This window comes from Myiozetetes cayanensis, unplaced genomic scaffold (assembly GCF_022539395.1).
Source record: "Myiozetetes cayanensis isolate MyiCay16 unplaced genomic scaffold, myiCay2020 scf4, whole genome shotgun sequence".
Lineage (NCBI taxonomy): Eukaryota > Metazoa > Chordata > Aves > Passeriformes > Tyrannidae > Myiozetetes > Myiozetetes cayanensis.
In genome coordinates this window covers 18,761,623-18,786,405 of record NW_026087631.1, presented here as the reverse complement: position 1 = coordinate 18,786,405, position 24,783 = coordinate 18,761,623, and the positions used below count along the sequence as shown (strand labels likewise).

Sequence of the window (24,783 nt, the reverse complement as noted above, 5' to 3'; positions counted from 1 at the left end):
TGATTTTATGATTGAACATACGATTCTAAAGAACAACAGAGGTCCTAACATAAGAACATGTCATTTTAAGCATCCTCTGAGAAGTATGCTTGGAATTGTCTTCAAGAAAGATCCAAAGGACAGTTAGGGAATAAATCCATAATGGTCATGAAAGGCATCTTCCTTCAGCTCATCTGGCACATCACAGCAGAGGATCAAGATTTCTACTTTCATAACAGAAATCAACCAGTAATTTTTTAAATTAATTACTGAGTGAATAGGTTATTTTCTTCACCTGATTGTGCTTTTCTTCTTAAATATGAGATTCAAATTTTCAAATATACTTTAAAACTCCCCATAACAATAGACTAAAAATTCCCCTTTTTCTTGCAACGGTATGTAGATTCATGTTCAGAATACCATTTCACTTGTAGGCAAGACAGCTGTTAGCTCACGGGGATGCAAACCTAAACCCACTTCTTGTTCCCATACACGCCATTTAGCCATTTAAGTTTTCTTTGTGACTTAAATGTGTACATAACAGTTAATGGGTCAATTCCTAGTCTCATCCAATCAGACATAAAAGTCATCACTCACATAAAATCAAGGCAGGCAGAATAACACAAAAGAGAAGCCTGGTCTTTTAGGCAGGAGCACTAATCTGCATGCAAAACAGCCTTGCACACTTTTTCTTCTGTGTTTCAGCTGGTTTCTGTATAGCTGGGACAGCTATCTCTGTCACTGTTTATCTTAAGGGCAAAGTTTTGTTGGTACAAAGAATCTCTGCCCTCTTCCACTTTCACGTTTCCAATTGTGGACTTCCAGCCACTCCACTGTATTCAGCTGGTTCCTTGGCAAACTCCTCTTCCCCTTAGAAGGCCAAGTTCTGATTTGCATTTGCAAGCATTCCTGTGTTAAAAGAAGTTTCAGGGTGTTCACAAGTGACGGCAACTTGCATTTGGAATCAATGACTACACAGCTTCAGACAGATGTAACTTCCTGCATGTTAAAAGCCCTTGAAGCTAACCCCAGAACAATTATCAGCATTTGTAACAGTGATTTCTGACATGCCACTGGAGATTGCTTCATAATCAGAAAGAACAGAAACACAAAAGTGAAAGTTCTACCAGAAAAGGAGTAGGCTAAACTAGACAGATGATTAATACTAACTGAAAAGACATCCAGATTTGTGATTTGCTTTTTCATAAAAGCAGTATCATCAAACAAATTGAGAAAGCTCATATCTCTTCAATTAACTGTTCAAACCGTTTTTGTCTCTTTGTATTCCTAAGGTGATCTGTCAGCACCATCAGGTTCATCTCCCATACAGACAGGGCACGTGGTGATAGGTGGAGATCTCGTCCTGTTCTGGAGAATTTTTAGTGGAAAATTGTGCACAAAATCCAAAGGTGTAGTGTGCACTCCAGCATGCAGTATCACTGAAACATCATGCCACTGATGCATTTTGCCTCTCCTGGCACAGGGCATGAGGGCATGCACCAGCTTCCTAGTACTGTGCATCGTGAGAGGAACCACACATGGTGCAATGTGTTTTTGTGCTGCCTCTTTGTGAACATCCCCATATTGAAACACGTGGACAGATCTGCCTAAGTTTCCCTTGCCCCATCTCAGAGCACACCATGCACAGAGTACATGTGCATCCTGAGTGATGCACCATAGGAAAAAGTCCCTCAGCAAGGAAGACATTACAATAAGCTGTCTGCTTATTCCCATGTATTCTCCCATGGTAAAGGAAATTATGTCAAACAAGTTCAGCTATGTGCTTTTGTTTCTCCCATACTAACCCACTCTATAACTAGGTCCTCAAGTGGCTTTTTTTCTTCTTGATGCTCAAGTTTCCACGTGAAAGCTAGAATTTGTGGCCACTAGGCTGTTATCTTCAAGGCTGGGAGCCATGTGCCTTTCTTCTTGGGTGGCTCCCACAGCTGGACACTATAATCAGGTTCAATTATGGATTTATTTCTTACAAAGAACAGCCACTTCTCATGGTTTACTCTGCCTCTTTGGACAGTGATTGAGACAATTCAGATTCCTGTGTCCCAAACAGAAGATGAATTCTGTTAATAAACAAGAGAAGATTTAGCAGACAGGATTTATTGGAAATAATTCTTCCTGCATATGGTAGGTCACAACACAGGCCAAATATATCATTATGAAGTTACTACTAGGCCATGAGAAACTCTCTGAAAATACTAGGGCAATTTCTTTAAAAATCTTCTGTAACATTTGAAGGTAACACTTAACGTTAGACAAAAGAATCACATAGATGAACCAAAGAAGGAAGAGGGAGCAAACCATAGCTTTTCCACACATTAAGCTTTGTCTGTTCAACAAATGGAGATGCAGGTTCCTATAGCCCATACCAGAAGATGCAGCTTCAGCAAAAACTGGTTTGCTGGAGTCACACAGCCTGTGACCATCAAGTGCTGAGAAAGTGGAGCTGACAGTGCACCAGCATCAGCTGGGAAGGGGGACATTCTGTGGGCCCATGGCCCAGCAGACAGAGGAGTTCCTCCTGCTGAGTTTCTTAAACAAGACCTGAATAATCAATATGCACAAAAATACAGGTCCATGCTGAAGAGCCCTTGGCTGTAATAACACCTCAGCCATGTGAATAATGGCTCCAGCAAAACAAGGCCAGCCAGGCGACAACATTTCTCTTTTTTTCTACTTAGATGCAGATCTCATTGGCTCTGCTCTATTTTACATGCCACTGAGGGTACAATGCCAGTGTAACTGCAGTATGCCTTCCTGCAGCCCATGCTGCTGCACTGCAGCCCAGCCTGTGCCCATGCAAAAGCCTGCAAAGCTCTCTGTGGAGCAACAGAAAATGATGTCTCCTAAGCCAGCATCTCGAGAGACCCATCAGGGCCCAGCTGAGCCAGCAGCTGTGGTACTCACCAGCAGAGAGATTCCAGCCCTACTGTACTAATTGACACAGCTGTTTAGAATATCAGATATCAGTATTTTGAAAGTTTTATGTGTCGTTCTTGCCAGATGTCAAAGGAATTATTAACCTAGATGTTAGTGGTATCTGAGATGCCTGCAGAGAGGTTACGGTGACCCAGTAAAAAGTCTGAGTTCACATTCCTTTGGTCTAGGACTTCAGATTACTCCTATTAGCAGATAATTTGTACATTTAGGAAGTGTTTATGTGTTTCTAATTGTACTTGAAGGTCCAGCTAATAAGATCATATTTATAAGACCTTGAAAAGGTCATGCATGACCCAGTAAACCATCAGAAAAATGAAAAGGCCTTTACAGACATAGCACACTTTAGGCTGAAGAAATATGTTTAAGGCTTTTTACTTTGTTCTACTTTCCTCAGCAAATTGAAAACTATTCTTCAGTTGTTTTAGGAAGAGGTCACTGAAGTAAAAAGCACTTTCCTTCAACTCCTCTTGAAATAAGGGGAAAAGAAATGAGGTAACAAAAGATCTTTCACTACTGATATGATTTGGTCTGCACTTTTACTACTGTGCAACAGAAATGTGACTTGATAACTCCAGTATATCCCTTTGAGAGAAAGGGCTTCCTATTTTAAAGTACAATTCTTTCTAGAGTAAAAACTAACTAACAGGACGGGGATTTGCTATACTCAAGATTCCCATTGCAAAAACTCTGTTCACAAAGAATGCTTAGCTATCTACTCAGCTCATAAACCTTCCTGGGTGCTCTGTTTTCTGTGCCATTGCCACAAGTATTTTATTTGCAGTTATTGCTGAAATGTGAAACATGAACAGTCCAGTGGAACAGAATAGAGTGGGGAGAATGGACACAGAGATGACCTTGAGACTTTCTCTCTGCCTATATCTCTTCTGAAAGAGCTGTTCCTACATGAGTCGTTTGTGTAACCAGGGCTCAGGGATGTACAGGGAAAAAAGTCCCTCTCTGCTAATTGCAAAGAGTAAGGAACAGAGTACAAGACACAATAACAGTTCTAGCCTGAAACATGTTTCATGTTATCTTAGCTATATTTAGATTGGTTAAAATGCCATTACTATTTCCTAGTTTAATAGGAATTGTTCCATCTGCTCATGTTCATTAACATAAAAGAGCAAAATAAATGTCAAGACAGATTAGGAGTACTTGTTCCTACAGCTTAAATAAATAACCTGTCATATTTTCAGTGGTTTTTTTTTTTTTTAGTGAGACCTACAGCTAGGATGTTGTGGGAAAGGTTCTCAGTCACATGGTGTGATTCTTGGGGCTGTCGTGTGCAGGGCCAGGAGCTGGACTTGAATGATCCTAGTGGGTTCCTTCGAACTCAGGAATCTTCTATGATTAATTCTATGAATATTTACTTGTAACATTTTTTCCACTCTTCTAACTTGAAAAAAAAAAAAGTAAAATACATAATATATAGGCCCAAAATGAGAATTTGGCCCTGCTTCTTAAATCAAACTTCTCCTTCACATGAGAATAAATTGGATAAAACAGTAACTTCTTAACAGTGTTTTCATCACTTGTGTATAAGAAGAGACAGTTAAATTTTAGTTAATGCTTCCAATTTTAGCAATGAACTTCTTTTTTGCACTTACTTGGTCCCTTTTAAAAATTCTCCTCCTCTCTTAAACATCTTCCACTTCAATAACTATGCTCTTTGGACTTTTTCTGAGCTGAAGCACAAAATTTCTTTGATTTCATTTGGAGCCACTGAAAATTTACAGACAACAGTAAGCTTTCTCTCATGTTTTCTATTTTAAATCTATGCAAGTTTGGTGCAGGGGAAGAAGGAAAGCAAAAAGAGTGAGCAAGGTCAGCAGAAGTCCTTAAAATTTAAAATACTGACAGTAGTAAATTTTAATTTTTTTTTGAGTGTCCAAATGATAGCTGAAATTAATTTTCCTGTTGCAATTTCTTCATCATCAAAATAAAAAATCAAGTCACAGTCATTATTTTTCTCACAGCAACAGCCAAAATCAACACCACCGCTATATCCTGAGGTGCATGGGAAAGCAATATCTTGGAGAAAGAAACAAGCATCATTAGAACAATGTGTTCTGTAGTGGGTTGACCCTGGCCGGATGCCAGGTACCCACTAAAGCCATCCTCTTACTCTCCCCTCTGCAACTGGACAGAGGAGAGAAAAAAGAAACAGCTAAGGATTCATGAGTAGAGATAACAGCTGGGAGAGGTCACTTACTGATTACCTTCATGGGCAAAACTGCCTCAAAGTGGGGATAGTACTTATATTTATTACTAACAGGATAAGAGCCAAAGAGTAAGAAATAAAACAGTCTTAAAAACACCCTCCCCTACCCCTTCTTTCTTCCAGGTTCTCCCTCCTCCCCTCCAGCGGTGCAGGGGTACAGGGAATGGGGGTTGCAGTCAGCTGTTTTTTCTACCACTGCTTAGAAAATAAAGTCCTTGATGGACCTCTCCTGAGTGAGTCCATCCCTCAGGCAGCAGTTCTTCCCATGGGTCACTCCTCCATGGGGTGCAGTCCTTCACGAATGAGCTGTACTGATGTGGGTCCCCAACAGGGGCCACAAGTCCTACCCAGAAAAAACCTACTCCAGTGTGGGCTTCCCTCTCCACAGGCTGCAGGTCTCTGGCAGGACCCTGCTCCATCTTGGGCCTCCCATGGGGTCACAGCCTCCCTCATCCATTGACCTGCTCCAGCATGGGCTCCTCCATGGCCTGCAGGGGGGTCTCTGCACCCCAATGGATGCACTCCCTGTAGCCCCCCCCGCTACCAAAACCCAGCCACAGAAATCTGCTACACGTACTTAGCATGAAACGCCTCAATGCCTGTGACGAGCACACTAGTGTAGATGCATATAGGAGACAATCCCTGCAAGCACTGTTTTATTTGGTACAGCAGACCTCCCTGATAAATATCACAATATGAAAGAGTTTTTGGTATTTGTTGGTTGTTTTTTTGTTGTGGTTTTTTGTGTGTGTGTGTTTATCTGTTTGTTTTGTTTTGGGAGGGTTTTTTTTAGGCGGTGGGAGGTTTAGCATGGTTATCACCAGATGTTTGTGTTTTTATATGTCCAAGGTAGAACAGAACAGCATGTATTGCAACACACTATAAAACCCTCTAAATCTGAGTTGTACTGGCATGAACAACTGCAAAAAATTACCCTGTCTGTTCCTTAGGAATATATGTATACATCCTTCAGCAGGTAATGTTCTTAGGCTCCTCCAGTGGAGCAGGAGGCCTAATGTAAGAATATCCTGCTGTGCCCCTGGTTTTACCCATCAAATTCACATGGCATCTGCTGCCTGACACAGAAGTCTACTAATTCTGATTCTTCAAATTTTGCTCCATAGACTTTGACTTCTGGACAGGCAGAGTAGAGTAGAAGACATGGACCTGAACATTCACATGTGGGTCTCTCTCACACTCATAACTATCCTGTTATCAGCTTTGCATTCTTCATTCATCACCAACAGTCCTCTTTGCCACCCTACTCTGTCCTCCACTCAACTAAAAAATAAGGTTTTCTCACCCAAGAGTAGGGCCAAAGATACCTATCAGACAGTATAGACACTCTTGGTGCAGGATCCGGCATTTTAGTTTGTTTAATTTCATCCCATTACTCACAGCCCAATGCTCCAACCTATCCAGATGTCTCTGCAAGGCCTCTTGTCCCTCAAAAAAGTCAACAGCACCCCCCAGTTTGGTAACATCAGCAGATTTGCTAATGGTACCTTCCACTCCTACATCCAGGTTCTTGATAAATACATTGAACAGAACTGGCCCTAGAGCTGAACCCTGAGGAACAGCACTGGTGGCCCAGCACTTGGTGTGTTTGATTCATCACAGTGAATGGTATTTCTGCTCCTAGAGTGCTCCAACAGGATTAGGAGCATCTGAAGTGCCTGTCATGTACTTGACATACACAACAGGCACAATGCAGAGTCAGTTTTACACTTAAAACACTTTATCTTTTTCTATACTGTTTGCAAAGCAGATTCAGACCAGCTTAAAACCTGACAAAGTTATCATAGAAACAGGATAAAGCTCTGAAAATACGGTCTTTACCATGTGAGTCTAATGCAAATGTAACACAACAAGAACCATTTAGGAAAATAAGAAAGGCTTATAACATAAGCCTCCGAAACAGCCTCTGCAAAACCTCAAATTCGAGTCCAGGTGTAGCTTTGCTTCCATGTCCAATACAACTCTTGTTTTCTATTTTCTCCTATTTCTGGATCCACCTCCAAATAAAAATTAAAAAAGGAATGTATAATTCTTATCTATAGGCAAGAGTTTATTTTCCAGGTATGCCCAGAGCAAATACATGACAGTTAACATTCTTTGGCTTCCTGAGATGGTAATTTCTTCTGAAGAAGCACCTAGAGGTATACAACAGTTCAATATCTCTCTATGTTAGTTTACCAAGACTTAGTTTCTTCTACAACTAGAGGAAACTACTATTCTGCAACTAATATAGAGCAATAGTTGTTATAAATGCTTTATTTAGACTCCAGGAATTTGTCAACAGAAGCTATTTACACATCTCTTGTTGATATATGAAAATTAATGTATAGTTCAAAGTTTTGCTCATTCACAGAAACAGCAAAAGAAATATGCAAGTAAGTAAGGATGAAGTAAAAGGTGTTCCATCTATTATTTTGTGGGTTGTTGGTTCTTCTTTCTCTGTAACAAACTGTTTTAGTTATAGATCTAGCTCTAAGACACAGTAAATACCATGTGAAAGATATACTACCACACACAATATACATTCCATGCACAGATTTACTAAATATGACTACCACTGTGACTAATTCAACTGTAAGAAATACCGAACAAATTAATACAAATAAGATGTTTAAAATTAAATGTTACTCTGGGTTTTTCTAGGTTCATAAACAATGGAAGAAAATAAGTATTACATGGAATATTTTTCATGGTAAGTGGACAGACAAAACACAGGAGGAGGAAAGACTAAAAGTCTTTCATCCTAAGCGTTGTGTTGTTTTTATGGAAACCTAATCCAATTAAGGTTCCATGCTTGGAGCAGCTCCAGTGATTTGGCACAATCACATTGAGAGGTCTCAGTGTTTCCCTTAAGTGCATTGCTTCATGATGGCTTCATATACAAAGTACTCCAAAGTACTGAAAGAAAAAGAAGAAAGGAACACTCAGACTGCTTTTACATCTTCAGATATGAAAATAATAAGGTTAGGTTCTACCTTATTCAATGGTAGAATCATTTATCTTCCTTCAGGTTTCAAATGCAGGAAAAGAAATCAAATAATGTTTATATGAAATAAATATATTAAAAAGTATTTATATGAAAATCCCCCAATAAAACCTGTAATTTGTAACTCAGAGTGGTCAGTTCCACAGAACTGAGCTTAAGCCATCTGCATATTAAAAACTAAAACCACTGAGAAAATACCTTCCTAAACTGTCCTGAAAAGATTCAATTTGCTGGTTGCAAGACAAGAAAGATTTTACTGTTTATCACCTTGACTCAATACTTAGGAATCTCCATTTGGTTCTGAGATGAGACAGTGGAAAAAAAAAAAAAAGGCAAAATTATCTGGCCCTGGTAACACAGCTGGTTCCACAATGTTATACTGACTACAGCTCTAAAGCAAAAAAAAAAAAAAAAAAAAAAAAAAAGCAAAAAAGCAAACCAAACACTGAGAGATTAAAAGAAGCAAAAGCAAGAAGAGCACATAGTTTCCAAAAAAAAAGCATTTTGAAAATTCTTTCCTAATAAGCCAAGAATTGTGGCTGTCTGGAACTGGAGAAACATAACAAGACATGTTCTTGCCAGCTTTTAGAGCTGGGGTAATGCATGCTCCAGACTCAGGGGTATGCATTTAGGTAATGGTCCACTTAGGTAACAGTGACAAGTTTTGTATTTTCTATAGTTTTCTGAAGTTTTTTTATGATCATGACAAATTTGACCACCTTTTTGTTAAAAAGAACCTGAAACTTTGACAGCAGTCAAATAAGAACAAATTTTATGTTTGCAGATCATCAACTAATATAAATCATTGTATCTCTGGTGGCTTCTGGTCAGCCGTAGGACAAGAGGGCACGGGCTTAAGCTCTACCAGGGGAGGTTTAGGTTGGATATTAGAAAGAAGTTTTTTACAGAGAGAGTGATCAGCCATTGGAATGGCCTGCCCAGGGAGGTAGTAGATTCACTGTCCCTGGAGGTTTTTAAGATGAGGCTGGATGTGGCACTGAGTGCCATGATCTAGAAATCACAGTGGGGTTGGATCAAGGGTTGGACTTGATGATCTCTGAGGTCTCTTCCAACCCAGTTAATTCTATGATTCTATTATTCAATGAAATTACTTGCAAGGTATTTGAAGACACTCTACCATATCAATATGTCCTAATATTTTTAAGATATAGTTGTCAATACTGTCATCAGATATACATTCCTCAGATTTAACTTGATGGTCTAAATATAATTGTCAAAGGAATCTTAAACCTGCTTTTGTTAATCTCTTTGCTTCTAACACATGTTTACCACTCTCCGTTTAATCAGAACAAACTGCTTTACCCAATAGTATGCAACAGCCTGCATGTTTTCAGCCCTATCAACCCTTTTTTAAGTCCTGTATTTTAAATGTATTTCAAAAAGATACCTGAAAACTATTCTCCAACATTCGTCTTCTGAAAAATCTCAAAACCGGAGGACAAATGGGACACAGTTCTTAATTCACTCAAGGTTTCAACTGTCCAGGGAACAGGTCACTCATGTCTTCATTCACATGGGAAACAATGTAATCACACTCACTATAGCATATGCTTCCCTACAAAAAATATCTCTGAACAAGACTTGTACATACTAGCCCTGATTTTAATTTCTGTTTCCCAGTCAAAAAGACAATGTAGTTGATGAGCTGTGGAAACAGGCTGCCCATGCAAAATTTACCACAAACACTCAGTTAAAGTCCTAAGGGACTGTGGGTCCTATGCTGTTCTTTTTCTCTAGCTCAATGTCAAATTTATTATCTACTTCTACTTACTTGGAAATCAATCACTACACAAAATTGATTGAACAGAATTAAGCTAAGATTTCTATGCTTGTGGGAAAGCAGGTGGCTATGAGACTGTTTTATTAACTATAGACTTTTGGGACATACACTAATTTGTTACTACAACAAGATCTCCCATTTCTAACTCATATTAGGATGGTGATAAACTACAAATTTATTTTTTGAGAGTTGTCTGTATACCCTCATTTATCAGAGGTAAACTAGCAGGACAATCTCTTGGAAGGGGGTGTGCCTTTTTAGAAACCGTATATAGTGTACTTTGGAAGAGAAATCATATTTGGATGCAACATCAAGATAAATTTAAGCAATGATACTAACTAGTTATTTTTGTCTAGATTTCTTTAAGTATGTACTACTCAGGGGTGGCACAGAGGTGGGAAAGGAAAGAAAGAGTAAGAACAAAGTAAAATGTGACAGGTAAGACACCAATATGGCATCAGGTATAATAACTGTTCAGTGTAGGCACCTGATCAATGCAAAAAAAGGAGTTCAACACAAAATCCTACCAAAATTGAGTAAGTTGATGCAGGTGTTTTAGAGCGAGAACCATCTAAATGACTCATTTGGCAAGAGATGTACAGATATTAAATAAAAGGTCATTACCTTACAGTGGTACCTTAAACCTTACATTACCTACATCAGTGATACCACAAAGCTACGGATCTGCATAAAATCAGTCTTGAGGGTAAATAGCACTGACACAAACAGTGCCTCTGCACTGCAGAGCAGGCTATCATGGTACAATGCTTAAAATGCTATTTCTGGATTTGGGGAGTAGAACAAAATGTCAGAAAATGATCTTAAAGTATAACTAATTACTTCTCAGGAGTTTAGATGCATGTATATTTTTCATCAAAAGTTAAAAGGATTCAGAATGTAAAATGCCCCAAAATAGGTTAGAAATCCTTGGTTTCCTTCCAGGAGTTAAACAGTCTTCATCATTTTGTGTTCTTTATTTCAGAGTCATTACAGTGCTAGCAGGCTTACAGACAGTAACATTTTTTTTTATTATGGCTATATTTTATTTTTATTAAAGATATATTTTTATACTGTCACAGTAGTATATATTACATATTCTTTTGCATTTAGACTAGCAGAAGTTTTTGCCAGCATGTGTATATAGTCATACTTAAGTATTATATTGTGCAACCAATAGATTTGCAAAAAGCATGCTGATAGGTCTTCACTTAAATGACAATGGTTTCAAGGCAAAGAAAAAAAAAACCCCACACCTTTATTTGTAAAATGCAATACAGAGTACTACTAAGTCAGTCGTCTCTGCCAAGAGTTCTGGGCCAGAACACCTGATTGCTGACACCCAGCTGTGAAGTTTGGGTAAGGTCAACTATGCCTGCAGCAAAAGATCAAAGAAGGACAGAACAAAGGAGTAAAATACATAGAAAGGCTCTCCCTGTGCAAGCTACACCACATCCTCTAGCATATGACTTTTTCATTTAAACAGCCTTTCTTCATTTTACCTATGCTTTTCTAGCATAAGTATCTAAGTTTGGAAGTCAACATTTTTTTAGTGCTTTTTTCCCAGTTCTGGAAGGGAAATGTAACCTACTAACAATGAAGAGCAGAATAAAAATCAGTTCTGACCTACACTGGTTGAAGTTTGTTACAATCTTCCCAAACTTTTTCTTCTGCTGTGGATATCTTACACTATACAGATGTGTAATGTTCTTTAACTGACATAATAAAAATTAAAATAATATTTTAAAGTGATCTGTATGACAGCCTGAGAAAATGACTCGGAGTCTAAAACACATTCTGTCAGTTTCCTGAAAATAAATCACTATTAGTTTGAGATTCCAGACCTACTCCATTCCATTGAGTATGAAGAAATGTTTAAATAGTACACAATTAATGACAGAAAACTGATATGAATTACACAGTTTTAAAGGAATTTGTTAGAGGTTGACATTATTTCCTACATTCAGGGAAGGTTGTTGCTGAAGACTTAATAATATGTATCTGTCACAAAATATAGCTTCTTCTGCCTTCCACAGCCAAAAAGGGTACAAAAATCCGCAAAACAAATTAAGAAGTACAATCTTCAGCATGCATTATCTCATAATTATTTAGATATTTTTTTGTTTTTCAGCAATCCTTCTTTCCCACTGATATATACAGAAAACTTTAAGCTTAAAATACAAAGACTAAATTTTAATCATATTTATATCATATAGCGCCATATATATTTTCAGGCCTTATACCATTGTCATCCACATCAGGCCCCCTCCATCAGCATGTCTTTAGGTCACCGGTTAAAGGCCTGGGTTTATCAGGGGAAAATTTTAAACATGAAGTCCTTCAAACATTTTATTGAAGTGGCTCTTTCAGTTTGTCATACATTCATAGTTTCTGCAAGAAATTATAATTTCAGAGGTCCAGTTCAGAGTTCTATGACACACATAGATATAAATGCTCATTATGCTACCAGTGTGCCTTTGTGGCCAAAAAAAAAAAAAAAAAAAAAGGGTGTCAGCAGCATCCTGGGTTGCGTCGGGAGGATGTTGCCAGCAGGAGAAGGGATGTGATCCTGCCCCTCCTCTGCACTGCTGAGGCCACACCGGAGTGCTGGGCCCAGTTCTGGGCTCCCCAGTACACAAGAGACATGGACATACCGGAGCGAGCCTAGGAAGGGATACAGAGATGATGAAAGGAACAGAGCATTTCTCCTCTGAGGAAAGTCTGAGAGAGCTGGGACTGTTCACCCTGGAGAAGCAAAGGCTCAGGGTGGGGGGTCGTCTTATTAAGGTGTAGAAATACCCGAAGGGAGAGCACACAGAGGATGGAGCCAGACTCTTCCCAGATGTGCCTGGTGACAAGGCCAGAGGTGATGGGCACAAACTGAAACACAGGCAATTCCCTAGAAACATCAGGAGACATTTTTCACTGTGAGGGTGAATGAGCACTTGCACAGATTTTTTTCTCCTTCTGGATGGTTCTAGAATGTGCAGCAGTACCACAGCCCCTAAAATGCATACCACAGCCCACCCCTTTGTCATTCCTTGCACCTTTCTCACCTTCTCACATTGGTGTGGCTGCTCTGAGCTGTTTCTGGGTCAACCCTTCACAGTAATGTGTGGTTTTTTACACAGGGTGCTTTTCTTTCCTGATGACTCAGCTCAATAATATGTACCAAATTCAATTGTTACTTCAAGTGAAGACCATCAGGGAACAGGGGCGGACTCGGGCTCCCTCAGTATGGGATCCATCACTTAACTAATTATTCCCGAACAAACATACAACATTTGGCAGTCCACAGACAAAAAACCATCACAGAGCGGATGTAGCTGGGGGCGGGGGGGGGAGCAGGGACCCCTCCCAAGCTTCGGGAATTATCAACAAAGCAACGGCCGAGTGCCGAAGGCAATGGAACCAGCGGGGGATGGAAGTCGGCACTGGTGGCAAAATGAGGTCTACCTTCACTCCACCAAAAAAGTGGGGTAGAAGTGCCTAATGCTCCCCACCCCACCCGGACCGGCCCCCCCATCGTGGCTACAGCGGGATGGGGTTTCCCTTAATCAATTCAGTCGGTGTGCGTTTCAATGGGACAGTCATCAAGGCCCGACCTAGACAAACAATGAAACCTGACGCTTATCTTATCCTAGCAAAGGCTGTTAGTGTAGAAAATTCACAAAAAAAAAAAAAAAAAAAAAAGAGTGAAGCTTATAACGATCCATTATTAGACAAGCCTACAATCAAAGCTACTTGGAGCACAAAAACACTCAGTAAGTGATTTTAATATAGGAAAAGCCCTGAACAGTTTTTACGTCTCTGTGGTTTCTTTAGAAGTAGAATTCAAACATCAGTCCGTATTGTACATTCACAGGTAGCATTCTAAACCATATTCTCATCAAGAGAAGTCAGCCATGGCATTTTCTTGGCACAACCACAGAGAAGGAATCCATCTATCCATCTGCACCCGGAGCTGCAACTCGAGGTGGATCACGTCCCTAAAAGCACCAGGGATAAGGTGCTATTTCGCCCCCTACTGTCCTGGGGCAGGCTCCGGAATCCGTACCAGTGGCGATCCTGTAAATCGTCCCTGTCTTCACGTCCAAGCATCTCCCAGCAGCTACAGTTTCATTATTAAAAAGGTTTCTAATAGAACCGTACCAGCGTTTGACCCTTAATTCACTCAGCTAAGGAGATCCACAAGGTAAATCAGAAGAAAAAAACCAAGAAAGAGTCTCAGGATGCTGTTGTCTTCAAAACTGCAGCCCAACCAACTACAGTTTCTTGGAGAAAGATTCCTATGTGAATACTCTTCTTTGTCATAACTGCATTTTCTTTCTCTCCATACTATATCCTATGAGTAGAGAGGTCTGCTTAGCCTGCATAGTTCAGCATTCTGCAATTATGTGGTTTGACATGGGGGAGCACCCTCAGGTTATCTACGGAAATTAGTGTTGTAACACCAGTCCCCAGTGCAGAAGGTAATACTACCATGGTGGAAAAAAAAGAAGATCATGGGAATTGAGAAAGCAGGAAATCCTGGCTCCTAGTTCCAGGATATGTGCTCTACATGACTTTTAACCGGAAGAATATGAGCACAAAGAAAAGAAAACCAAAGCACTTTGTGAAAACAAGAAATAAGGCATGTATGTAGAAAAATATAGCAACTTATAAAGAGGCATTCACAAATGCCTAAAATTATTATCTCAGGGAACATATAGAAGAAACAACCTAAGAAAGCACTATTACCTTTCAACAGTCACTGAAATATAGCAAAATTTAACTAGTAGAAATGCAAGAGGTAACATGAAACACATCTCAGCTTTAAGGCTGGTTTACTTAAAAAATCAAGCAAAAACCGGCGAATTTCAGCAGGTAAGAACACAGTGTTTCTCTAATGGACATCCACCTTTTTGGTTTTTACACATATCATGACATATGACTGAGCACTTTTCTCCAGACTTTTTTCTTTTTTTTTCCCTGAAGGAGAACATACAGAAGGGTCCACCAGGCCTTCTCGGGGGGAGGGGGTTTGGAGGCAACAATGAAGCAGATGATGATGATGACATTGCAAGTCTTCAAAAAAGAGACAATTCAGTCACGCACAATTAATGCCTTGTGAAACAACTTGCTTCGGAATAACGTATTAATTTCTAAACAACCAAAGGCAGGAGTCAAGATTCAGAATTACAATCGCCTCTCCGCATGCAGCCTGGAACATAAGCGCTCCCGTCTCTCTTCGGAGTCAAGGAAGGCTATACACACTTGCTTGTCCTTTAAAGATAACGTGTTTTAGCGCCTAGCGTGACTGTTGCGATAATAAACGCCCGAGCTGCCCAAATCACGGGCGCACCGCGGGCACCCGCCCCTGCCCCCGCCCCCGCCCATCCCTGCCCGCGCCCCGCCCCTGCCTGCCCCTGTCCCTGCCCCTCCCCACCCCTGCTCGCCCCCTGTCCATGCCCCCTGCTCCCACCCCTGCCCGCCCCTTCCTGTCCCTGCCCGCGTCCCGCCCCTGCCCCTCCCCCTGCCCGCCCTGCCTGTCCCCTGCCGGCGCCCGCCCTGCCCCTACCCACCCCTGTCCCTGCCCCTGCCTGTCCCTGCCCGCGTCCCGCCCCTGCCCCTCCCCTGCCCGTCCCTGCCCGTCCCCTGCCGGGTGCCCGCCCCCTGCCCCTGCCCGCCCCCGTCCCTGCCTGCGCCCCCGCCCGGCGCGCCCCGCGGCTGGCGCTGCCCCGAAGCGCTCGGCGGCCGCCGGGGCCTGCGGGAACATGGCCGAGTCTCCGGAGGAGGTGGCGGTGCTGGTGCAGCGGGTTGTGAAGGACATTCGCAACGCCTTCCAGCGCAACCCGCACATGTGAGTGCGGCCGGCGCCGGGCCAGGCGGGAGGGAGGGAGGGAGGGAGGGAGGCAGGCAGCGCTGCCCGCCCTCCGCGCCGTGCTCGCCCCGCGGGCGTGCGGGGTGCGGGTCCCGCCGGGGCGGAGCGGGTGCCGGGGCCAGGGCCGGTTGCCGGGCCCAAGGTCACGCCGTGAGCGGCCGCGGGGACCCACCGGGTTTTCTCCGAGCTGCCGTGGCAGCTGAGCCTGTCGGGGCAGGGCGCGGTGCCCCGCATATCCCGTGCGCTGCTGCCGCCTCGGCTGTCCCGGTAGCGCCGCGGACCGGCCCCGGGAGCCTGGGCCCCTGAGCGCCGCGCCCGCGGGGATCCACAGCCCGGCGGCGAGAACCGCCTCGTCGGTGAAAGGGACCGAGTCACGGACACCAGCGGCGCCTCCGGAATGTGGAAGGGATGAGTGTATTTTCAGAGAAAAGTTCTGAAGCGAACTTTTCTCTCTCTTGACGTTTGGCGGAGTTAAACTCATCGCAGCGTCGGGCTGGGGCTGAGCCTTGCGGGCGGGTGGGTCAGCCCTGCCGAGCCCCGCGGGACGCACCGAGGTCTCTGTGTGTGCCCGGGACAGAGCATCGGCGCCGGCGGGAACGAAACTCGGGACTGAAGCCCACTGAATTGCACCCTTACACGAACAGTGCGGTGTGTGAATGCCACCCTCAAATCTGTATCTGTTGATAGAGGTGCCAGTGTGTTGTTTTGAAGGAGGCAGAATGACTGTAAAAACGCAAATTGCAGTTATGGCTCTCTTGTGAGAATCAGATTTATCCAGCAATCTATGGGGCAGATGGTCTTTGTTTCATTTTCAGTTCCACTGTTGACCAGCTTTCACACCTTGTTTCAAGTACCTCCTTATTTCGTTTTCCCTCACAGCCTTTGTTTTAAGACACCAGTGGTTTAGGGAAACATCTTTCTATCTATTTATGCAAGCTCCATGTTGGTTATGGCAAATGAGCTACCATATAATGAATAACACCTTCATAACTTAACTGAGGTGTATTTGTGTCTTGGGAACGCTGCAGTCTCTAAGGTGGTGGCCTATTAATCTGCTCCAGAAAATGGTAGGCTAAGCAATTACGTAGGAAATTTTATAGAATCACGGAATTACGTAGGAAATTTTATGGCACTTAATTTATCCCTTTGCTTAAATGAGAGAATTAGAATAAATATCCTCATGTTTCTGTAAATGTAGTAAGGAACTTGGGTGGGTGTTCAGGTTTTAAAATGCAGCATATGGATGCTGTTTAAAAAAAGACTGCGTTTTGCCTTGAGCTTCATTTTTAGCATGTAAGGCATAATGTGCTGTAAACAGCCAATATTTATGAATGAATGCTCTGATTCTTCTAAGTTCCCACTCCTTCACCAAAATTATTTATTGGTAGCAAACTGAGTTTTTAAAGGATATGCTGCGGTTGCAGTTTTCTGTCATAGGTTTAATCTCAGAGATGAAAGTAGGCTGCAAGAGTTGTGCGCACTGAGACTGATGCACTGTGTCATGCTTCAGGTGAGAAAGCACAAGCTACTGCAAGTTTATCCCCCAGGGTAGAAAAAGTGGCAGCTCTGTCTGCTAGATTTCTTAACTGGTTGACGCTACTTGAAATGGGACCACGCAGGCCAGTGTAGGCTGTGGGCCCTTTGCTATGCTGCCTCTCTGCCTCTGGAGCACCAATTTTCACATAGTTCACAGAATTCTCAGCGTTGAAAGGGAGCCACAAGGATCATGGAGTCCACCTCTGAAGTGTATGGCCCATACAGGGCTCAAATGCACAACCTTGGTGGTGCTACTGCCATGCTCTAACCAGCTGAGCTAATCTAAGCTGCAGCTCTGCTGGCTGGATGTTTTCGTGTATCTGCATTTTGTCCTCCTGCTGATGGCCAATGCAGTTGTAATCAGCTGTAGTCCCTAAAGGTGTCCTCTGGAATTCAGCATGTCAAAGATCCAGGCTTGAATTTGTTACATGGGATCTGCCTAGCTTCACTGAAAATAAGGAATCTGCCCCATGCATGATGTTCCTATTCACTTAGCATACTTTTGTCCCCTACTCACCTCTTTTCCAGTATTTATTGACTCTTGTTTTTGACTGTGCATCTTCCCACTTCACATCTCTCAGAATGGATGTGTTGTTTTGGCAGGTTCATAGTTTTGTAAGTTTTAAAATAGGATCAGCACTGAAAAGCATGTAAAAATACCGTTTTAACTAAGTAGAATTTAGGATTTATGTTCCTCCTTTTTTTTTTTTTTTCCTTTATATGAAATTTGCAACAAGGTTGTATTATCTTTTTAAGATGAGCTTACTTCTAAGTAAATATACAGCGCAAAATTTTTTTGTCTTTTCTCTCTGATAGCTCCATTTTCCTCAGTTTGATAACTGTGTTAGCATGCTAGTTTTCAATTTTCTAAGGCATCTTTTGAATTTACTCAGAGATATTTTTATGCAGTCTTCCAGCCACAGGTCTTGGTAAAGTCATGTATGGGAGCTATCCTACTGGAACTGAACAGATCACCAGAAATTAAGAGATCAATACATACTTTTTCTTTGAATTTTGCTGTTCTTTTACATGTAAAGTGAAGCAGAAATAGATGCGCTTGTCAAAAAAGTACATGGATTTGTTGGGCATAACTGGAAAGATGAACTCTTAGATGATAGCCCAGCATTTGTGTACAAAACCTGAGGATACTAGTTATGCTTTGTCAAGAGTTGTTTCTGTCACTGTAGATCAAATATTTTTTTTGGTCTCAATTCTTCTTATTCTTAATGTTCTAAAAACACCACACTTCATTCTTTTAAGTTTGAAGCTCTGAGTCAAGGATCCTCTTGATGGGATTACAAATTTCTCTACAGAGGATTCAGAAAATAACACACTCCATGAAATATATACTTAGTGGAGTATGATCTTTGTCTTGCCAGTGTAATTTTCTTTATTTGATATTTTTGTACAGCATTGATACTTCCAAATATACCATAATAAGTAAAAATAATTTGCTTACAGTACGTGGTAGGAGGAGTTATCAGTGCAGAACTTTGTTATTGCCGCAGAAGTTTCCAATCAAGGGGAGATTAATGTGAGAGCAAACAAAAGGAGATTCCTAAACAGTAAAAGTGTCATATTTATAGCTTCTTTAGAAGTAAATATGGTCTAGAAGTAGTTTGGATTTCAGTAATGTATTACCATTCCTTTTTTTATAAAAGATTTTGGTAGTACCATGAAAATAATCATTAATCATAACATACAAGTTAGTCTATTATTTAAAATTGTAGAAGAGAATCAAATTTATATTGATTCTGCACAATACTGACACTGCACAATAAAGAGAATAAGTTTCAACTCTTGGATTTAGGCCCCCTCTTCCCTACCTCTGAGATGCTGTAGACTCATTAGCCACATAGTAATTTCATGAATCTTATTTTAAAGTGAAAATATACACCTATATCCATACTCTGGGTTGTCTTCCAGTAATAAAAGTTTTTATTCCCAGTAGAACCACAGTTGCATCATATCCGCTGATTGTACCTCATTCAGATCTCCCAACCGTTATTTGACATCCCCTGTGGGGAAAGGTTGTGTTATTTTAAAGATGATCTTCCAGAAAAGAAATTAGATAAGGTCCCTTCACATGGGGTCAGTAAAGCTGAAGACCCATTATAGTATCATCACACGAAATGCCTCCTTCCCTAGTGGTACTGTGGTATTACAGTTTTGTGGAATGGGGAAGTTTTTTGTACCATCATGGCTTTAAAAGTTGAAAGTAGGTTGGCTAGGGTTTCTTTTGAGGAGGGCCCCTGAATGACTGAGTCAACAGACTGGGACTCTTGAAGCAGGTCCTGCAAGGGCTTGTCTGTTGTGCCACATCTAAGGTCTGGATTGTGCAGGTACAGATGTTATTTTGCACATCTCTGATCTTAGCTAGGGTTGAAGAAGCACTGTAATGTCTGCAGGCTTGATGAAAAATCACCTAAAATCTTCCACCAATCTTCCATCTAAGTTCTGACTGCTTCCACAGTGTATTTTAGGAACGTGCTCTTATGTGGTATCCTGAGATAATGCATGAAATTTTTGGAATGTGACTGTGGTGCTTGCTTTGAGGAAAATGTGAAAGCAACAAATAACTCCTAAACTTCAAGAAATAATATCAGAAAACTTGGAAATCTAGGGAGAGAAATTGAACCTTAGTTTAGATGGTGCTTCTGATAGTACAAATACAATGAACAGCAGCTCTCAATTGGTGTCACCTTCAGTACTGTCACTTCATCTAAATGCATCCTCCACCCTACAAAGAGTTTGGGCAGTCCTATCATACAAACGGGCACAACTTCTGTCATGGGGCCAGGGGCAGTTTCCATGGTCAGTTGCTTCATTTTGCAAGCACTAATTCAACAGTGTCTGCATGTGAATCCTGTTACAGAAGCTTTCCTGGGGTACATGACTGGAGCAGAGGCTGCAGGCATTTTCGAATAGTGTCTCCTGGGCTGGCAGACCTGCCCCGTGACTTGCTCCTTCCAGAGACCTGAGGGACCTTCAGGAGCAGAAATAGATGGTGGCTTGAATGAATTGTGTTGCGTGTGAGATAGGCACCCCACCATAGATAAATCTGCTTTACTGGTATTTTGCATTGTGAATTCTTTTGCTTCTCAGGAACTGAATGCAGTGTGAGGAAAGATATTAAGCTATTAATGAACATCCAAAGGCGGCCAACGAAAGTGGTGAAGGGCCTTGAGGGGAAGCCGTATGAGGAGCAGCTGAGGTCATGTGGCGTGTTCAACCTGGAGGAGACAGAGGGGAGACCTCATTGCAGTCTATATCTTCCTCGTGAGGGGAAGAGGAGGGGCAGGCACTGATCTCTTCTCTGTGGTGACCAGTGACAGGACCTGACGGAATGGCCTGAAGTTGTGTCAGGAAAGGTTTAGGTTGAATATTACCGAAAGGTTCTTCACCCAGAGGATGGCTGGGCAGTGGAACAGGGTCCCCAGAGAAGTGGTCACAACACCAAGCCTGACAGAGCTCAAGAGGTGTTGGAACAATGCTCTCAGGCACATGGTGTGACTCTTGGGGATGGTCCTGTGAAGGGCTAAGGGTTGGACTCGATAATCCTTGTGGGTTCCTCCCAACTCAGCATATTCTGTGATTCTGTGATTCCGAACCACGTGAATCATTGAGAACAATAACATGGTGTTGGAGACAGGATTCCTACCAAATGACAAATCCTGATTTGCATCTTAGCAAAAACTGAGTAGTTACCAGATAAACCATTTTTTTGTGTTGTGCTGTGTCTTAGTGAATTTTGCTATGCAGTGGTTAAGTCCTGTTGTGGTTTTGACTGGCTGAGTGCATTCTGGAGTTGGGCTGTTTCAGGCTGACTTGTCAGTTTTGTGCAAACCCTACCTGTCTGTCATTTTGGCATGTTCAAAGCAGTGTTGTGAAACTTAGCTCACCTGAGTCAGACTTTTTGTGTTTGGTAGAAAGTGAAGGTGTGGATGTATGCTTTGGGGTTTTTTCTCTCCTTGCTTTATACTGTTTTTCTCTCCTGCTTTGGTGTAGTGTTTGTAAGTTAGAGCTGGTAAATTCTTAAGGTAATTCACAGAGTTAATGAATAAAGCTGTGGATGACTGTATCTTCATTGCATTTGGGCACTTTTGGGTCCTTATATGCAAGGCCAGGTAGTTTGGCTTGCTGGGTTTAACATTGGTAAAAGAAAAGATCCAGTAGTAAGTACAGGTTTCAGGTTATCGAGATACCATGTTGAAATAAGTAGATTGGAATGTCATTTTAGGTTTAATCTGACTATCTTCATGAAGAGCTTAACTTGTGTTACGTGGAGCAGCACAGTTTAGGGTATTGGTTTGATAGCCGTTGCTTGTTGTTGATGGGGTAGGAGAATGTTTTTTTCTTCCCTCTGTCCTCAGGTGACCAGGGAAGGTTAAAAGACCTGGGTGTGTGTTTGTTGACAGAACCACATGATTTGCAAGTATCTTACCTTAAGGTCACCTCACTTGTGTTCTTTATGGCTTCTGATGTTGTGATGTATGGAAGATTAAATCTCTTTTCTGAATAAGCAAATACATTCTTAAACAAGCACATTGTGTCACTGTGATTACTGTATTAGTAATCCAGTAAGGACACAGAACTAAATCAGTACATTCAAAGTACCCAGTGACAAAATTCATTTAAGATAATTGAGTTGAGATTGAGAGGTTGACACTCAAAGTGTATCTGTAGATCTTGTTCAGAGAAGATTTAAGGTGGGGAATTCACTTTTTATCTTTTTATTCTTTATTCACAAGAAATCTTTTTTGTCCTGCCTGAGATCTGAGGATTTCTCTCTTTAGCAACAAATTTTTCTACTGAACAGGAGTTGGTGGAGAAATTATGCATAATGGAAAGTATAAAATAATGTTGCTTTCTGTCCAAACAAGTGTGAATGCGTGACAACCTGTACCGTTTTTTTTTAGAAACTGTTAAAACTGCTATTTCAACATTGCTACGTGTTAGAGAAAAATGTGGAAGAAGTAAAAAATGGTGTGGCCCATTGAAACTAAATAGCTGAGTCTCTTCTGCTCTGTTTGTTGGCACAAGTTCTGTGTTTGTCACTGTTTTTTTAAAGGCTGGACTAAGGTCCCTCATACAGAGTTGCCGTTTTACTCAGACTGGCCTCTGTGTCTCAAATCTTCCCCCTGTTGATCACGCTGCCTTGCATGGAACAATGAAAAACGGGACATGAGGAAGAAAGCATATTGCTGTCTATAAAATTTTCTTCTGTGTGATCTTTTGGTTTAGAGCATCTGGTCATGCTGCTGCAGGGCACACAGCTTTGGGCAGTAAGGTGCCTGTACAAGTTAGCATGTTTTGTTTTTCTTTCAGTAACAGTTGTTACAGCTCCATTGCATGTTTATTAAAAAAACAAGGGTTCTTGTGTTAATTCAGCTGAGTTAAACTGCTTAGGTGATAATCTAAAAATGCAGGAAAAAAGGGGCCTTCCTCATTTAGGATCTTTTGGAAAATGGAATAAAACTTTTCACATTACGGATTTCAGCAAAAATGAGGAAAAAAGATGATGGACTGATTGGGTGGGAAGCATTGCCAGCATGCTCCACTGAGAAGAATTGTTATCTACGGGAAATAAGTTTAATTATGTTTCTTTTTGTTTTTTAAGAGATGAAATTGGATTAATACCCTGCCCTGAAGCCAGGTATAACCGGAGCCCTATTGTCCTGGTAGAAAACAAGCTTGGTGTGGAGAGCTGGTGTGTGAAGTTTCTTTTGCCATATGTCCACAATAAACTTCTCCTCTACAGACAAAGAAAACAATGGCTGAACAAAGATGGTAAGTTACCCAGTTGGAGAATACTATATTATGTGGTTCTTAGTGTGCATTTTTTATGTATCATAGAATCATTTCATTTGGAAAAGACCCTTAAGGTCATCAAGTCCAGCCATAAACCTAACACTGCTAAGTCCACCACTAAATCATGTTCCTAAGTATTTACGTATCTTCTAAAATACCTCCTGGCATGATGACTGCCACTTCTTTAGCCAGCCTGTTCTACTGTTTGACAACACTTTCAGTGAAAAAACTTTTCCTCTTATCCAACCTAAACCTCTCCTGGTGCAGCCTGAGACCATTTTCTCTTGTCCTGTGTCTAGTTGCCTGGGAGAAGAGGCTGACCCCCACCTGGCTACAACCTGCTTTCACATAGTTGTAGAGAAGCGGTAAGGTTCCCCCAAGCCTCCTTTTCTTCAGGCTAAACACCTCCAGCTCCCTCAGCTCTTCTTTATAAGACTTGGGCTACAGACCCTTCACCAGCTCCAGTTGCTTTCTCTGGACTTGCTCCAGCACCTCAGTGTGTCAGTGCCTCGGTCCTGTTGGACACGCTGTTGTGATCCAAGCCAGGGTACCATTGTTTGTCTTGGCCACTTGACCATGCTGCTGGCTCATGTTCAGGCAGTTCTGAACCAACACCCCCATGTCCTTTTCCACCAAGCAGCTTTCCAGCCACTGTTCCCCAAGCCTATAGCTTGGGGAGTTGTAGTGACCCCAGGGCATGACCCATTAGAACCTCATACAGTTGCCCTCAGCCCGTGTCCAGCCTGTCCAGATCCCTCTGCAGAGCCTCCTTACCCTCCAGCAGATCAGCAGTCCCACCGAACTTGGTGTAATCTGCAGACAGACTGAGAGTGCGCTCAGTTGCCTTTTCCAGGTCACTTACCCTTCATAATGCCAGTTCAAGCTGTTTTGGAAGGAATGATTATTACTTAGGAGAAGAGCAGGCTTTGGGTTGTGCATCTTACCAACTTGAACAAGTTGATTTGAAAATATAAATCGTTTCTCTCTTGCCCAAGCTGGAAAGGTTAGAGAGAGACAACTTACTTCAGTGAGTTATTTATGGAAGTGATGTTAATTGATACAGATGGAATTTTCTCCTGCTTTCCTGGGTCAGAAGGAAAACTGTGGTGATACACATACCTGAAATAACAAACAAGTGCAGTGTGTTTCAGATATAGGGGTATCAGAAATCATTAGTCCATATGTCTTGTAATTGTAAAGTTTTATTTCCTTTCTCATCTCTTTGGTTTGATCTGGTTTTTATTTCTTTTCTGTTTGCATGTAACTAATTATCTATAAAGCATTGGTTGTGTCCATAGCTAAAATGTGTGGGACTGTCTTCCCCTCTTGAAGCATACCAAACAGCCCCTATCCACTGTGTTGTGTTGATTGCAGCTATAGCAAAGACAGTCTCCCTGGTTGCTTTATGAAGTAGTGGGTTAAAGAATTTTGTTTAAATAGTGGGATAGTAGACATTTGATGCAGACTGGCATGTAGTCATCATGTAGGCAATGTGTTGTACCATCTCAAACAGATAGGCTTTGAGAGTAGGTCTGTGTAGATCAGAAAAAATGTGTGGTCCGTAAGATCCCGCTCTTGATATAACTGGCATTTGCTTTTCTCTAATATTTTGTTAC

At 41.7% G+C, this 24,783-nt stretch overlaps 1 protein-coding gene across 2 annotated transcripts in view; it reads left to right on the top strand.

The window, feature by feature from the left end:
- The first annotated feature begins 15,685 nt into the window (after positions 1–15,685).
- Positions 15,686–24,783, top strand: part of PTAR1 (protein prenyltransferase alpha subunit repeat containing 1) — a 28,120-nt gene continuing 19,022 nt past the window's right edge. For both annotated transcript variants that reach the window (XM_050329003.1, XM_050329002.1), the window contains exons 1-2: positions 15,686–15,799; positions 22,977–23,146. In XM_050329003.1, the coding sequence (XP_050184960.1) occupies positions 15,714–15,799; positions 22,977–23,146 (256 nt within the window). In that variant the 5' untranslated portion in view covers positions 15,686–15,713. The remainder of the gene's footprint in view (positions 15,800–22,976; positions 23,147–24,783) is intronic.